A 14,614-nucleotide genomic window follows, 5' to 3' on the forward strand; every position below is an offset into this window, starting at 1 on the left:
AGTACCTGGGAGAATAAAGTGAGCGAATGGGCAGATTCCTGGGGCAAGTGCGGCCATGGGTACTGCTGACCCTTAAAGGTGAAAGCAAACGAATATTGAGACTCCGCTGCCAGGGGGAGAGGAAAGAAGGCATGCTGCAGGTCACCTATGGTGAAAACACAGGTGCTGGCAGAGGTATTGCTGAGAATTGTTGCAGGGTTCGGCACAACCAGGTGTAGAGGCTGCACTACTGTCGTTCTGTCGGAGATGCTGTAATAACCTCCAATCTGGGCATCCTGGCTTCGGGACCAGTAGAATGAAGGTGTTACAGGGCGATTGGCAGGGGACTAAACTACTTGTTGGAGGAACAAGTCTATCAAAGCTCATATCCCTTCTATGGTTTCTGGTCTTAGAGGGTATTGAAGGCAGTTCGGCTCCTGGTGTAATTTGGATCTTGAGAGGATCCACAGGAGTGCACTTCACTTCATGCTTAGAGGCTGATCAGAGGTCGGGAAAGGATTCTTCTGATGGGTCGTGTCAGGGTTAATAGTGGCGAAGTAAACCCGCCACAGTGTAAGGGCTAGAGAAAAAAAGTTAACTGCTCATTGGTCAGCATTTGGGTCTGATTAGTGATACTGTGGTTTGACTGCTGCGTAACTGGTGTGCTAAAAATCCCAGCGCCTTTGCTTTACCTTACCTGTGAACAGGGAATACAATGTGGGGAGAAACCAACCCTGGTTGATTCCAGAGGTGGGCAGGAGTGTCTGCTAACAGGGTGGATCCCTGTTTCCCGTCAGTGTGTCCCGTGACTGTAACAGTGACAGCGGACTCCAGGAAGGGGATAAAGGTGGCTGCCAGCTCAGTGGAGGCTCCATGAAATCATGGCAAAAGGGTTACATGGGGATCAGGGACTCATAGAGGAGGTGTAAAATCCTTTGGCAATAATTTGGGGTGCACAATAGATCCAGAACTGTCTCTTGGTAGAATGATGTCTAATTGTAATGCCCTCATCAAGGCAGAGCATCTTGACCTGAAGGGCACACCACAAATCCCTCCCCGCCAGGTTAATGCCTACATTAGTGGTTTGAGTGAATTGGACAGTGCAGATTTGGGGGCCAAACTGAACCGCGAATGGTTCTGTTAGGGGATACTGCCTATCCTGTCCAGTTAGACCACTAAGGTGCATAGAGCTGGGTGAGAGCCCAAACCTGTGTTGGCGAGCACAGGAGGTTTAAGTGTTGAGGCAATGGTGCCAGTATCAATCATGAAGGGGATTTCTTTACCCAAAACAATTAAGCGGATTACTGGTTCATACTTTGGGTCTTTAGTGAGGGCAGGATAAAGCAGAAGGGAGGTTGATCAGGCTGGGAAGGGGTCTCCAGTGTAGTGAGCTCACCCCTGGCTGGAGATCCGTATTGTGGGTTCAACAGTGGGCACTCTGCCAATGACCATCCATGCCACAGTGAAAACTGTTCTGCATTTGGTTGTGTCATTGTCCATGGGGATGGCCCACCATGGGGTCGAGGGTGATGGTGGTAGTTGCGGAAAGGGGATGGAGAGTGTAAGGGGAACGATGAAACGGTGCACTAGAGGAGCCATTCAGGTGAATGGCATATGTGTGGTCATATCCATTGACCCACCCTGGGAACAATGGTGGGGTTCCATCGGGTGGTATCTAAGGGCGTCAGGGCCTGCAACAGGGACATTAGGATGAATCTTTGTGAGGGGCCATGCATCGCTGTATCATTTCATGCTTGAACTTAGCCTGTTTTGGGTCTTCAGGACTATGCCAGTAATAAGTGAGCGCTCTTCTCATTTGTGGATGGGTGTTATCTGGCCAATCCATATTGTTGGTTCTAATAGCAGTAGCTACACCCTCCAGGATACATTGTAGCAGTAGGGCATTAAACTGGGGTGAGGGATTTCCTGCATTATAAGCCGTGTCCCATGCATAAATGGAGTATGTGGTTCAAAACCAATCCTAAAAGTCTGAACCGGCATCCTCTTGCTTTGGGCAGCCCCAGTATCCTAGTTACATCTACCGGTGGTTGCAGGGTTCTCTGGAGAGCACCCCAATCGTTTGGAGTTGGTCCCCGGGGAACAGCTCTGGAAAAGGCCTACCAATCGTTGTAACTCCCTAACTGGGTTTTCCACCTAGAACCCTCACTTGGGGTCAAAGCCTTGCAGCACAGACTGAAGAGGCCCTGAGGTGTGTGTGGGATTTCCAGGGGGTGTAGTGGCCTCTTCCGCTGCACCAGGGTTTGGGTTAGGCACTGTCCAGGTAGGGAATTGTCTTTGTTTGCATTTATGGGCAGTGTTGCTGTTTCAGTTTCGGTTAGGCAGGCTGGGTAAGCTGTTCCATCTGTGACCTTTCTGGGCCCATCCTTGCTGTCAACGTCATATTAGTGGGGCCCGTCACGTTTGCTACCACTGTCTGTGTTGAAGTTATAGGACAATGTGCCCTGTTCTCTGAGTCTGAAAAAGTGTTTAATTGCTTCCTGATAGCGATTGGGTCAGCGACGCTTTCAGGAGCTTGATTGTGGTCAGAAAGTGGAGGCTCGGAATTTTGCTGTTGCCGAGGGAGAGAGTGCGGGGGGACAGATGGCACTGAAGGTTATGGTGGGGGTGGTGGTCGTGGGCTGGTAGGTTGAGGTGGTGTTGTCATGTCTCTAGCGGGGATAGTTGGGTGCAGCGACCAATGTGGGGGCACGGGCGGGGCGCTAGCTGGGATTTGTCAGTCCTCCTCCTGCTCATCAATGTCAGCAATTTGGAACAACACCAGACCAGACATGTCCGGAGGTACCTCCGTTTTGCACTCGGCCGGTAGCTGGGTTTGGCATTTTAATCCTAGATAGTTAGTCTGTCGAATGGCTCTTAGCTTTTCTTGGTTTCTTGCATTTAGATCATAGTCTTTGCGCTGAGTCTTCAACAGTCGCTAAGGCTTAGGGTCACCCTCGTTATCACATAATCGAATTGCTCTCCGGCACGTGTTCTCCCAGCTGTTCTACTTAGATTTGTCTTTTAATACCTCAGCTGCTTTTCGCCAGGCAGTTATTCAAGTTTTCCACTGAGTGCCCATATTGCGCTTCCAGGTTGCCTCTTCAGCCTTTAAACATTTCCCTATGTCCCACGTCCTTCCTAGTGGCCAGATTTGATTGCTCAGTTTCTTATTTAAACATCTTGAGAGATTGGCTGAGTCGTTCCTTATTCTTAGGATCATCCCAGCATAATCGATACAAAGGGGTTACAGCTCCTGACTTAGCTAATGCTTGCCCTGTGTGGTTATATTTGTTTCTCTAGCTGACATCTTTGCAATTGTAATGGTAGCCTCTGCATCCACTTCAGGTTCCTGACCATCGCGTGGGGGATTTCCCCGCTTAACAACTGGTCCAAGGCAGGGTGCTGAGACAGACACAGTGACTCTGCTTTACTTGGTGTGTGTATCCCAGGGCTCTGAACTCCCGGATTCCTAGGGTACTCTCACTCCAATTTCACCCTAGTTTGTGCAAATTGACTCATTGGTGTGCGAGTTACTTCAAAGATTCTGACACCACTGAGTCCCAGGAGACTGTAGAGAGCGAGAGATCAAAGTGAAGCTTACCTTATCGGCCAATCTGTCTCACGCAACCAACACTGACTATTCCTTATTCAGTGTGCCTGGCAGCTCTGTGTATGTTGGAATCTCACTGCTATGACCATATGTTAGGTTCTTTTCCTGAGGTTTTGCACACGATGTGCAATTCGCAAACACCAACTTCTGCAAGCAGTTCAAATTTATTAAAGCTTGTACAAGAGCGCAAGGCGGCCTTTGTGTGGAGCCACAGAAAATGGGGGAAATACTAAATGAATTTAGTATTTACTGTGGAAAAGGATATGGAAGATATAGACAATAGGGAAATAGATGGTGACATCTTGCAAAATGTCCAGATTACAGAGGAGGCAGTGCTGGAGTTCTTGAAACGGTTAAAGGTGGATAAATCCCCAGGACCTGATCAGGTGTACCCGAGAACTCTTGTGAGAAGCTAGAGAAATTGCTGGGCCTCTTGCTGAGATATTTGCATCTCAAGTGAGGTGCCGGAAGACTGGAGATTGGCAAACGTGCCACTGTGTAAGAAGGGCGGTAAAGACAAGCCAGGGAACTATAGACCGGTGAGTCTGACCTCTGGTGGGCAAGTTGTTCGAGGGAATCCTGAGGGACAGGATGTAGATGCATTTGGAAAGGCAAGGACTGATTCAGGATAGTCAACATGGCTTTGTGGGTGGGAAATTATGTCTCTCAAACTTGATTTGAGTTTTTTTGAAGAAGTAACAAAGAGGATTGATGAGGGCAGAGCAATAGATGTGATTTATATGAACTTCAGTAAAGTGTTTGAAAAGATTCCCCATGGGAGACTGATTAGCAAGGTAAGATCTCATGGAATACAGGGAGAACTAGCCATTTGGATACAGGACTGGCTCAAAGGTAGTAGACAGAGTGATGGTGGAGGGTTGTTTTTCAGACTGGAGGCCTGTGACCAGTGGATTGCCACAAGGATCGGTGCTGGGTCCTCTACTTTTTGTCATTTACATAAATGATTTGGCTGCGAGCATAAGAGGTACAGTTAGTAAGTTTGCAGATGACACCAAAATTGGAGGTATAGTGGACAGCGAAGAGGGTTACCTCAGATTACAATAGGATCTGGACCAGATGTGCAATGGTCTGAGAAGTGGCAGATGGAGTTTAATTCCGATAAATGCGAGGTGCTGCATTTTGGGAAAGCAAATCTTAGCTGGACTTATACCCTTAATGGTAAGGTCCGAAGGAGTGTTGCTGAACAAAGAGACCTTGGAGCGCAGGTTCGTAGCTCCTTGAAAGTGGAGTTGCAGGTAGATAGGGTTGTGAAGAAGGCGTTTGGTATGCTTTCCTTTATTGGTTCAGAGTATTGAGTACAGGAGTTTGGAGGCCATGTTGCGGCTGTAAATGGCATTGGTTAGGCCACTGTTGGAATATTGCGTGCAATTCTGGTCTCCTTCCTATTGGAAAGATGTTGTGAAACTTGCAAGGGTTCAGAAAAGATTTACAAGGATGTTGCCAGGGTTGGAGGATTTGAGCTATAGGGACAGGCTGAACAGGCTGGGGTTGTTTTACCTGAAGCGTCGGAGGCTGAGGAGTGACGTTATAGAGGTTTACAAAATTATGAGGGGCGTGGATAGGGTAAATAGGCAAAGTCTTTTCCCTGGGGTGGGGGAGTCCAGAACTAGAGGGCATAGGTTTAGGGTGAGAAGGGAAAGATATAAAAGAGACCTAAGGGGCAACTTTTTCACGCAGATAGTGGTATCTGTATGGAATGAGCTGCCAGAGGAAGTGGAGGAGGCTGGTACAATTGCAACATTTAAGAGGCATTTATTTGGGTATATGAATAGGAAGGGTTTGGAGGGATATGGGCCAGGTGCTGGCAGGTGGGACTAAATTGGGTTTGGGATATCTGGTCGGCATGGACTGGTTGGACCGAAGGGCCTGTTTCCATGCTGTACATCTCTATGATTCTAGGTGACCCCTCTGATACTCTTTGCAGGTGTGCAAAGTTGAGTCAGAGAGACCACCCCCAAACAAAGAAAACACACCCTCTTGATACAGATCAGTTGGTAATGCTCACCAAGATTCTGGCCACTCCACCTTCATTATCACGTTAACCTAGGTACAGTGGTAGGCTGAGATCATCCTTGGAGATAATGCAACTGTAAATGCCCTAATTCTGGGAACCGTTATGTAGACAATTTCCTGACAATGTAGGTGTGATATGTCCTAGCTTTGGGGTGGCCCTGCAAATGAGTTCTGGCTCCGCTACTTCCCCAGGCAAGGTAAGTGTGATAGGTTTCAACATGGGGCAAGATCACACAAGCGAACCTCATTGGCTGGGGGATGACTAGGAAAGTATTTCTGAATGGAAGATGCTAAATGTAGGGGGAGTAATGGAAAATGACTGTCTAAATGGAGTTGGAGTCATCCGCATTCCTGCATGACTGTCAACCTCACCCACTTCCAGAATGTGCAGTCAGTGAAGATTTACCCTTTAACATTATATTAATGTCTAGAGAGATTCCAATTTAATCGTTTAACTTTACTCTGCAATCCTTACTACTTTGGTTATAATTTTTTAAAGCTTTCTATCAAAATGGAAATTTAACATTGTTCCAAATTATACTCTGTTTGCCACTTCTTTGTCAGTCTGTCTATGTTTGCAATGGCCTCATGTCCACTTTTCAACCCACTTTCCAAATTAGCTGTGTCATGAACAAATTTGTCAGCCATGTTTTCAGTCCTTTGATTCAAACATTTGTATAAATTGTAAGCAATTGAAGTCCCAGCACAGTCCCTTTGGCACACTACTTGTTATATCTTACCATCCTGAAAAAGATCCAGTTATGTCTACTTTCTGCTTCCTGTTAGCCACCCAAATACCTTTCCATATGAATATGCAACAGTCTCTGCCATGAGCTTTTCCATGATAGTCTTTGAAGATTAATATTAAGTTTCCCTTTATCCACAATGTGTTAGTTCCTCAAAGAACTACAATAGATTGAACAAGTGCACTGCTGCAAAGTTTTTTAGTTCTACCATTTTCTCTTCACATATGTTAACCTCACTGGCTTGATACTACTTGCTTTCAGTCTCCCTCGCGTTTTAAACATTTGGTAATAGCGCTTACTCCTGTTGGAAATGTAGATATTAATCATTCAGTGACACTTAAAGGTTATTCGCTTTGGACTATTGCTTTTTATACTTATACAAAATTACAGTTGTTTTTGAGCTGAAAAGAATTTGTTTCAACAGGTTGTCTACTTTAGGCAAGGCCATGAAGCCTATGTAGAAGCTGTCAAAAAGGCAAAAATATACACCATTAGCTTACGCAAGCAGCCGTGGCATAAACTGGAAATTAGGGTAAGATTGATTCATGAATTTACAAACTAATCTTTGACTTCAAGAATTTATAAAGCTTGAATGTGAGCAACTTAGTTTCAGCAATTTCAGTTGTTAAATTCACAATTAGTGATACTGTGCATACGCAACTATGTTGTGTTCGTGTTCGTGTTAAACAAATCTGTTTTGTTTTAAAACCTATCAATAAATGCTGATATTTCATTATTGCTACATCAGGGTGACATTTTAAGGATTACAATTGTATGTATTTTTTTCTTTAACTTTAAAGGTTTTTGGTTTAATTTTCATAACTGAAGATACCAACTAGGCATACTACCATGGATAGTGGTAGTTATTCTGCCTATGTTACTTTTCTTGTCTGAGCGTCGATCTGTACCAGGAAGCTTCCATTTCACTCCCTAATGTTGCTTTTAACTATGTTGAAAGGTGTGAGATATATGTGCTAATTTTTTTGAGTTTAGATTTCAAACTGGTGGATTATGGCTATTGGTTACTTTTGTGAAGGGCTGAAAGCAAACGTCAGGAACTGTGGCCTAATCCAGATTGCATCATAGAGCAAATGTCTTCAAATGCTGTTGAATGTTAAAGGAAGATTTAATCGTATTGTGAAGTTTCCAACAGAGTATTGAAGCATTAGCTTCCTTTTATTTTAGAAGTTAAAAATCACAATGCTAGGTTCAAGTCCTATAGGTTTATTTGGAAGCACTAGCTTTCATAGCGTTGCTCCTTCATCAGGTAGCTGTGGAACAGGATCATAAGACACAGAATTCATAGCAAAAGGTAAGTGTCATGCAACTGAAACAATATATTGAACAAACCTAGATTGCTGTTAAGTCTTTTATCTTTTAGCTAGTGCTAATGCTTCCAAATAAATCTGTAGGACTATAAGCTAGTGTTGTGAGATTTTTAACTTTGTCCACCCCAATCAAACACTGGCACCTCCATTTCTTGGTTTATAAGGGCTTATGCCTGGAACATGGATTCTCCTGCTCCTCGGGTGCTGCCTGACCTGCTGTGCTTTTCCAGTACCACACTTGACTCTGATCTCCAGCATCTACAGTCCTCGCTTTCTCCTTTGAAGAATTAAGGATTGATTTTAGTTTAGAAAACCCAGAAATGGAAAGCTTGGAGGAAATGTAATGGGGTCAGAACCCTACATAATTCTTTTATAAGAAAAGAGTGTAGGATAGTGCAGAGAAAAACAAAGTTACCTTGGTCTAAAGGTTTAGCTTGGAAATTTTGTGTTTGGTTTCAAATTAGCAAATTATTGGAAAAATTACTGAGGAAGCTTAAACTTTTGTGCATATTCTTGTAAGAAGACTTCATAATTCACTGTAGAGAACTGGAAGGAAGCAGTTAGGTTGAACCTAAAGATTTGATATCGAAGAATTTGAATCGTTTTGAAGAGATGGTATTGTGGAATAGCTAATACTCCATTTTAAGATCTTTAAAACTCTGTCTAAGTAGCTTGATTTGGTTTATTTCCTTTTCCTTTGGTGTGGTAAACTTCTGTATTGTTAAAGAAAATCTTCAATTTTATGTGTCAGTGTTTCAGTGAATGGTCACTGGTTTTTTTTTTAAAAAGCATGATATATCAAACCAGATTTTATTCTGGGAGCTGATTTGTGCATTATACTGTTTTAGTGACAGTGTGCTGGGTAATGGTCACCAGTAGGAACAATTTTTATTTTTTCCTCTCTTCCTCTTCCACCTTCAAATGTTGAAGTTGCAAGCTATGCAAAGAATGAAAAAAAAAGTCTGACTCGATGCTATGTTTATCCGTCAGAACATTAAAATAAATCATCATTTCCATTCCATTTTCTCTGATACTTCACTATATTTGTTCAATGAATAAATTGCTAAATCTGAAAGTTTGTTTCAGTTTACTAATGGTAGATGTGTTTGTATAAAGATAGCAGATTACTAACCAGGTAAAGTAACATTTGATTAGTGAGTATTGACTAGGTTTTAAATGTTTCAGTGACTTTCTACGGTCAGGCGTTACTCTGAACTTCCTAGAACTCGAAATTTATTTTTAACTTTACTTTAATTTTGTTTCCAACAGGATCAAGAATTTTTAAAAATTGTTGGACTAAAATATGAAGTTGGCCCTCCTACACTGTGTTGTCTCAAACTTGCCTTCATAGATCAGGACACAGGCAAAATTGTGGATAAGTCGTTTTCTCTGAAGTACGTTCAGTGTGCTTAATATTTTTGGTTAAGAATATTTTAGTTAAATAAATGTATTAACTTGATTTTAAAACAGTTGTTGCTTAGTATAGACATATGGGCTGAATGGCCTCCTCTTAGGCTGTAACTTTTCCATGGTTTTATTAAAGAACATGTCTAGAAATTTACTTAAGAGCATTAATCCTTAAAGATGTAGAATTTTCCTTCCAGTTTTGTTTTGACTATTAGTTTCCTTCAATATGCACCATGCATATGTTGAAGAAGTTGTGCCAGTTCAACGTCTTCCGATGCTGCTTCAAAAGGAAAACTGAGAAAACAGCAATTACTGTTGTACATTTAAATCTACATATATGAAATATCGAAACTCAAGAATAAGAGTAGGTCATTTAGTTCTCAATTTTGTTATGCCATAAAGTCATAGGTGATGTCTGATCTTGCTCAATGTACCTGCCATTGTCCACCGTCCCCTTGAGAATTTTGAAACTTGTAACAGCTACAGAAAGCATCAAAAATATGTAAAGCATTATCAGCCAGAATTAATCAAACAGCAACTAAACTTTGAGTAGGGATAATTCTTTTAAATGGCAACAGTTGTCTTTGTGGAATGGGAAATTCATATTGCTTAAAGTATTTTCAGTTAAGAGAGGTTCTCACCTGGAGCATTGAGGTCTAAAATGGCAGTGTTGGATTCAGATCTGCATTCAATATGTCTGTCTAATCTGTGCTTTAGACAGAAGCCAATTTGTTTAACAAGATGTGTCTGGATCTCTTTGGATCAAAAGCATGCGCTTATTTCTGTTAACTCTATTTTGGAACCCTAAGGCACTCAAAAGAAAATAGGAACTGTAGGAGGTCCTGCTGATTCTATATCACAATGTATATGTTCGACCACTTTATTCTATGCCTAATTATATATAGAAAGCAAACACAAAAAAGGGAAAAGGAGAATAATACAAGAAAGTTGACAGAAAAAGTACCAAGTTATGAGAATTCACTATTTTAGAAGTAACTTTTCAGTGCCAGAGAGGTTTCTCTGTGTATTAAAATTAATTATTTCATGAATGAATGCATAATGTGATCATGAGAGAGGTTGGCCAAGACTATGACTTGAATGTTCAAAGATACATGCTAGGAAAAGGTGGGAAGATAGTTCTAATTAAGGAGGATGTCTGTATAATTGCCTCAATTATGGAGATCAGGTTATGGAGTCAATTGGGTAGAGGTCAGAAATAGTAAAGCTAGGTTGTCAATTTTGGAAGTGATTCGTAGTACCCTGACAGCAATCACAATACAGGGAAAGATGTATGGAAAGAATAAAAGAGGACTTGAAGACATGGCAACAATCACAAGTGATTTTAAACTATCTATTGTTTGGATGAATCAGAATGGCACAGGTTGCCTGAATAACAGATTTATAGTTTGTTTTCAGGAGCAATGTATTCTAAAGGCAAGCAGATGACAAGCTTAGTAAATTTGGTAATGTGCATTGACACAAAACATAATTTGGTAATAGTGATCATAAACAAACAGTTGAATTTTGCACTCCGTTACAGGGAGAGAAGGGTGCTTTAAATTAATATAATTAGAACAGCATGAAGACAGAGTGGCCAAAGTGATGGGATAGTTCAGGTAGAGGTACAGTGAAAGACATTTAAGGAGATTGCTGAAAACTCAGGAAACGTGCATTCCAGTGCGAGAGAGTGATCCTAAGGGAAGGATGCACGATCTGTGGCTAATTAAGAAAGTTTAAAATAGCATCAAACTGAAAATAAGTAGCAAACATTCAGCAAAGATGAGCAGTCTGTCAAATGATTGGCTATAATAGAACGGCAAACAAGTCCAAAATATTAATGAGGAGGGATAAATCAGAATTCAAGAAGCTAGCTAAAAATACCAAAGCAATGAAAGTTTCTACAAATTTTCAGAAAGGAAAGGAATGAGTAGAGTGAATATTGATACTTGAGAGAGCTAGTCTGGAGAATTAATGGAATATGGTGTCTTCACTGCAGTGAATACAATAGCATCCTAGAAATAATTGTGAATCAGAATCTAAAATGATGCAAAAAAACTTAAAACAATTTCCCTTGTGATTGTTAGGCCACTGAGAAATTAAATAGAACTGAAAGCTGACCAGTCTGCTAGTCCTGTTGTACTCCAAACTTCTGTGTTAAAAGAATTGGCTACCTAGTCAGTAAATGCACTTCTTTTAATTTTCCAAAATCCTAATGCTTCTGGAAAGCTCCCATCCTTCCTTAAGTAAGGAGACTAAAACTGAATGCGGTAACTGAAATGTTTTTGTTTTCTTTGGGGACTGTGGGCATTGCTGGCTGGTCAGATGTTTATTGCCTATCCACAGTTGCCCTTGAGAAGATGGTGGTAAGCTACAACTTACAATGCTCATATCCACATGCTATTGATTGACCCACATTGCAATTAAGGAGTGAATTCCAGGCTTTTTATCCAGCTACAGCGAAGGGACACTGATATATTTTCAAGTGAGGATGGTGAGTGGCTTGGAGGGGAAACTTGGTGCTGGTGTTCTAATGTATCTGCTGTTCTGGTCCTTTGAGATTAAAGTGGTTGTAGGTTTGGAAGGTGCTGTCAAAGTATCTTTGGTGAACTTCTGCAGTGATTCTTGTAGATAGAACACTGCTGATACTGAATGTCTATGGTTAAAGGAGTTGGTGTTTGTGGATGCTATTACAATTTGAGGGTACTTTATCCTGGATGGTGTCAAATTTAACGAATGTTGTTGGAACTGCTCTCAACCACACAAGTGGGGAGTATTTTATCACATTCCTGACAGTGCGTTATAGGTGGTGAGCAGGCCTTGGGGAGTAAGGAGGTATTATTTGCTGCAATATTCCTAACCTCTTGCCTGCTCTTGTTATGGTGATTCCAGTTGAGTTTCTGATCAATGATATTGTTGGGGGATTCAATGATAGTAATGCCATTAAATGTCAATGGGTAGTAGTTAGATTATCTCTTTTTGGAGATGGTCTTTGCCTGGCATTTCGGTGGGGCGTATGTTACCTTATACTTGTCAGCCCAAAGACTTGTATTTGAATATGGACTGCTTCAGTATCTGGATTAGTGGTGCTGGAAGAGCACAGCAGTTCAGGCAGCATCCAAGTAGCTTCAAAATCGACATTTCGGGCAAAAGCCTGATGAAGGCTAATCCAGAATCTGGTTTCAAGCATCTGCAGTCATTGTTTTTACCTCTAGTGTCTGATGAGTTGTGATGGTGGTGAACATTGTGCAATTGTCAGCGAGCATCCCCACTTCTGATCTTGTGATGGCAGCAAGGTTACTGTTGAAGCAACTGAAAATGGTTGGGCCTAGGACTCTACTCAGAAGAATTCCTGCAGAGATGTCCTGGAACTGAGGTGACTGATCTCCAACAGCCACAGCCATCTTAATTTGTGCTAAGAATGACTCCAAGCAGAGGAGAGTTTGTCCCCAAATACCCATTGATTCCCATTTTGCTAGAGCTCCTTGATGCTGCGTTCTGTCAAATGCAGCTTTGATGTCAAAGTTTGTCACTCTTCCCTCATCTCTGGAATTCAGCACTTTTGTCCATGTTTGAACTAAGGCTCTATTGAGGTCAGGAGTTGAGTGGTCCTGGTAGAACCTAAACTGGGCATCACTGAGCTGGTTATTGCTAAGCAGATGCTTCTTGGTAGCACTGTTGATGGTATCTTCCATCACTTTACTAATGATCATGAATAGACTGACAGGATGGTAATTAGCCAGATTGGATTCATCCTGTTTTTGTGACCAGGGGGCTACCGGGGCAAGTTTCCTTATTGTTGCATAGATGCCAGTATTGTTCCTGAGATGTGGACTCACCAATGCCCTATGTAACTGAAGCATGACGTTTGAGACTTATACACCAAGATACTTAGATCCCTCTACACCTCAGATTCAGCAGTCGTTCTTCATTTAAATAATACTCTGCTTTTTCATTCTTTGTGCCAAAGTTAACAATCTCATATTTTCCCCACCTTATTCTCCAGATTCTGGTCAAGTTACTCAACCTAACTAAGGAGGTTCAATTACTAGATTTCTGCCTTGAATGAGGAAAGGCTGGACAGGTTGATCCTGTATCCATGGAGGTTTGAGAAGAATGAGGTGACCTTACTGAAACACACAAGATCTTTGGGAAACTTGACAGTTTGAATGCTAAACGGATGTTCCCCTTGTGGGAGATACGAGGAAGAGGAGCACAATATAAAAATAAAAAGTATATGATTTAATATGAAGATGAGAATTTATTTTCTCTTAAAGGGTTGCAAATCTTTGGAACTCTTGCCAGAGGGTGACAGGGGCGTGGTTGATTAATCTTTTTAAGGCCAAGATTGGTAGATTCTTGATTAATAAGGCAGTCCTGGAATAGTAGGAATGGCAGGAATATAGTGTCGAGCCATGATTGTATTGAGTAGCAGAGCAAGCTAGAGGACTGAGTGCCATTTTCCTGTTCATATGTGTGCTAAGAATTCACTTAAACTTAAATGGCTAGAGTTTAACTTGAATTGTTACTTCAGTATTTCTTGACTTGCCGGTGATTTAACACTGCATCTTGATTCCCTTCATATGTGTCCATGCTTTAGTGACATACCAGTGTACTAAACTTTGTCGAGAAGTAGGGGAAATCACCCAATAACTACTTGATTTTGGTGTTTAAGTGAACATATACTGACTTTGAAAACAGTTGTATGATTTATTCTGTAGTAACAGTGAATATTGCTAGTCTCTTCAATCCTGCCACAAAATCTAGATCATTGGTTTAGTGCAGAGGTGGGGACCCTTTTCATGTTGGAAGGCTGCATTATATTGTAATCTAATAAGGTCACATCCAAGAAACTTCAATTATATATTCAAAATTCACATTATTTTGTAAGCATCTAGCTACTATGTACTAACTAAAAAAAAAGTTAATTCTAAAGTTAACTAACCTTTTAATGACTTTGTTGTGACTGCTTTTTGTAGGTAAGCATTTTAATTGAAGCATTTGGTTGCTGCATGGAGGTCTGCAGTTTCAGCCCTTATGACTTACCAATTTTTAAATTTTGGCGGTCAGTCACAATTATTTCATTTAATTTTCTTTTACTCTCTGGTATTTTAAATACATTCATTTTAAGATTAAAATAAAAATAATCAAGGACGAAAAAACATATTAATAAAAACTAAAAGATTGGTTCTGCAAAATTTGGATCCATTCAAAAGGCCACACACAATGGCCTAGAAGGCCACATGCAGCCTTAAGGCCGCAGGTTCTCCACCCCTGGTTTAGTGTAATATTTTACCAACATGTTGTCTATATGTAAAATCTACTTGTTTGAGTAATCCTTTTTCTGAAGTTAATATCTCTAACTTATGACAATTTGTCACTTTTAATTAAACTATACTTGTATTTGATTTAACATCTGTTGAAGAGTTGATAAAACTATTATTGAAGATCAGTTATAAAAGTTCAAGCAAATCAAGTGGGCTTTGAATAAGACACATTGTTTACTAATTTAT

General features: G+C 41.2%; 1 protein-coding gene across 2 annotated transcripts in view; it reads left to right on the plus strand.

Annotated features, from left to right (window-relative positions):
* The window catches only part of LOC140486459 (bromodomain and WD repeat-containing protein 1-like), a 212,412-nt gene that overhangs the window by 128,208 nt on the left and 69,590 nt on the right, over positions 1-14,614 (plus strand). For both annotated transcript variants that reach the window (XM_072585656.1, XM_072585657.1), the window contains 2 exons: positions 6,794-6,901; positions 8,967-9,091. In XM_072585656.1, coding sequence (XP_072441757.1) covers positions 6,794-6,901; positions 8,967-9,091 — 233 coding nt within the window. The remainder of the gene's footprint in view (positions 1-6,793; positions 6,902-8,966; positions 9,092-14,614) is intronic.

This window comes from Chiloscyllium punctatum, chromosome 15, assembly GCF_047496795.1.
Source record: "Chiloscyllium punctatum isolate Juve2018m chromosome 15, sChiPun1.3, whole genome shotgun sequence".
Classification (NCBI taxonomy): Eukaryota; Metazoa; Chordata; class Chondrichthyes; order Orectolobiformes; family Hemiscylliidae; genus Chiloscyllium; species Chiloscyllium punctatum.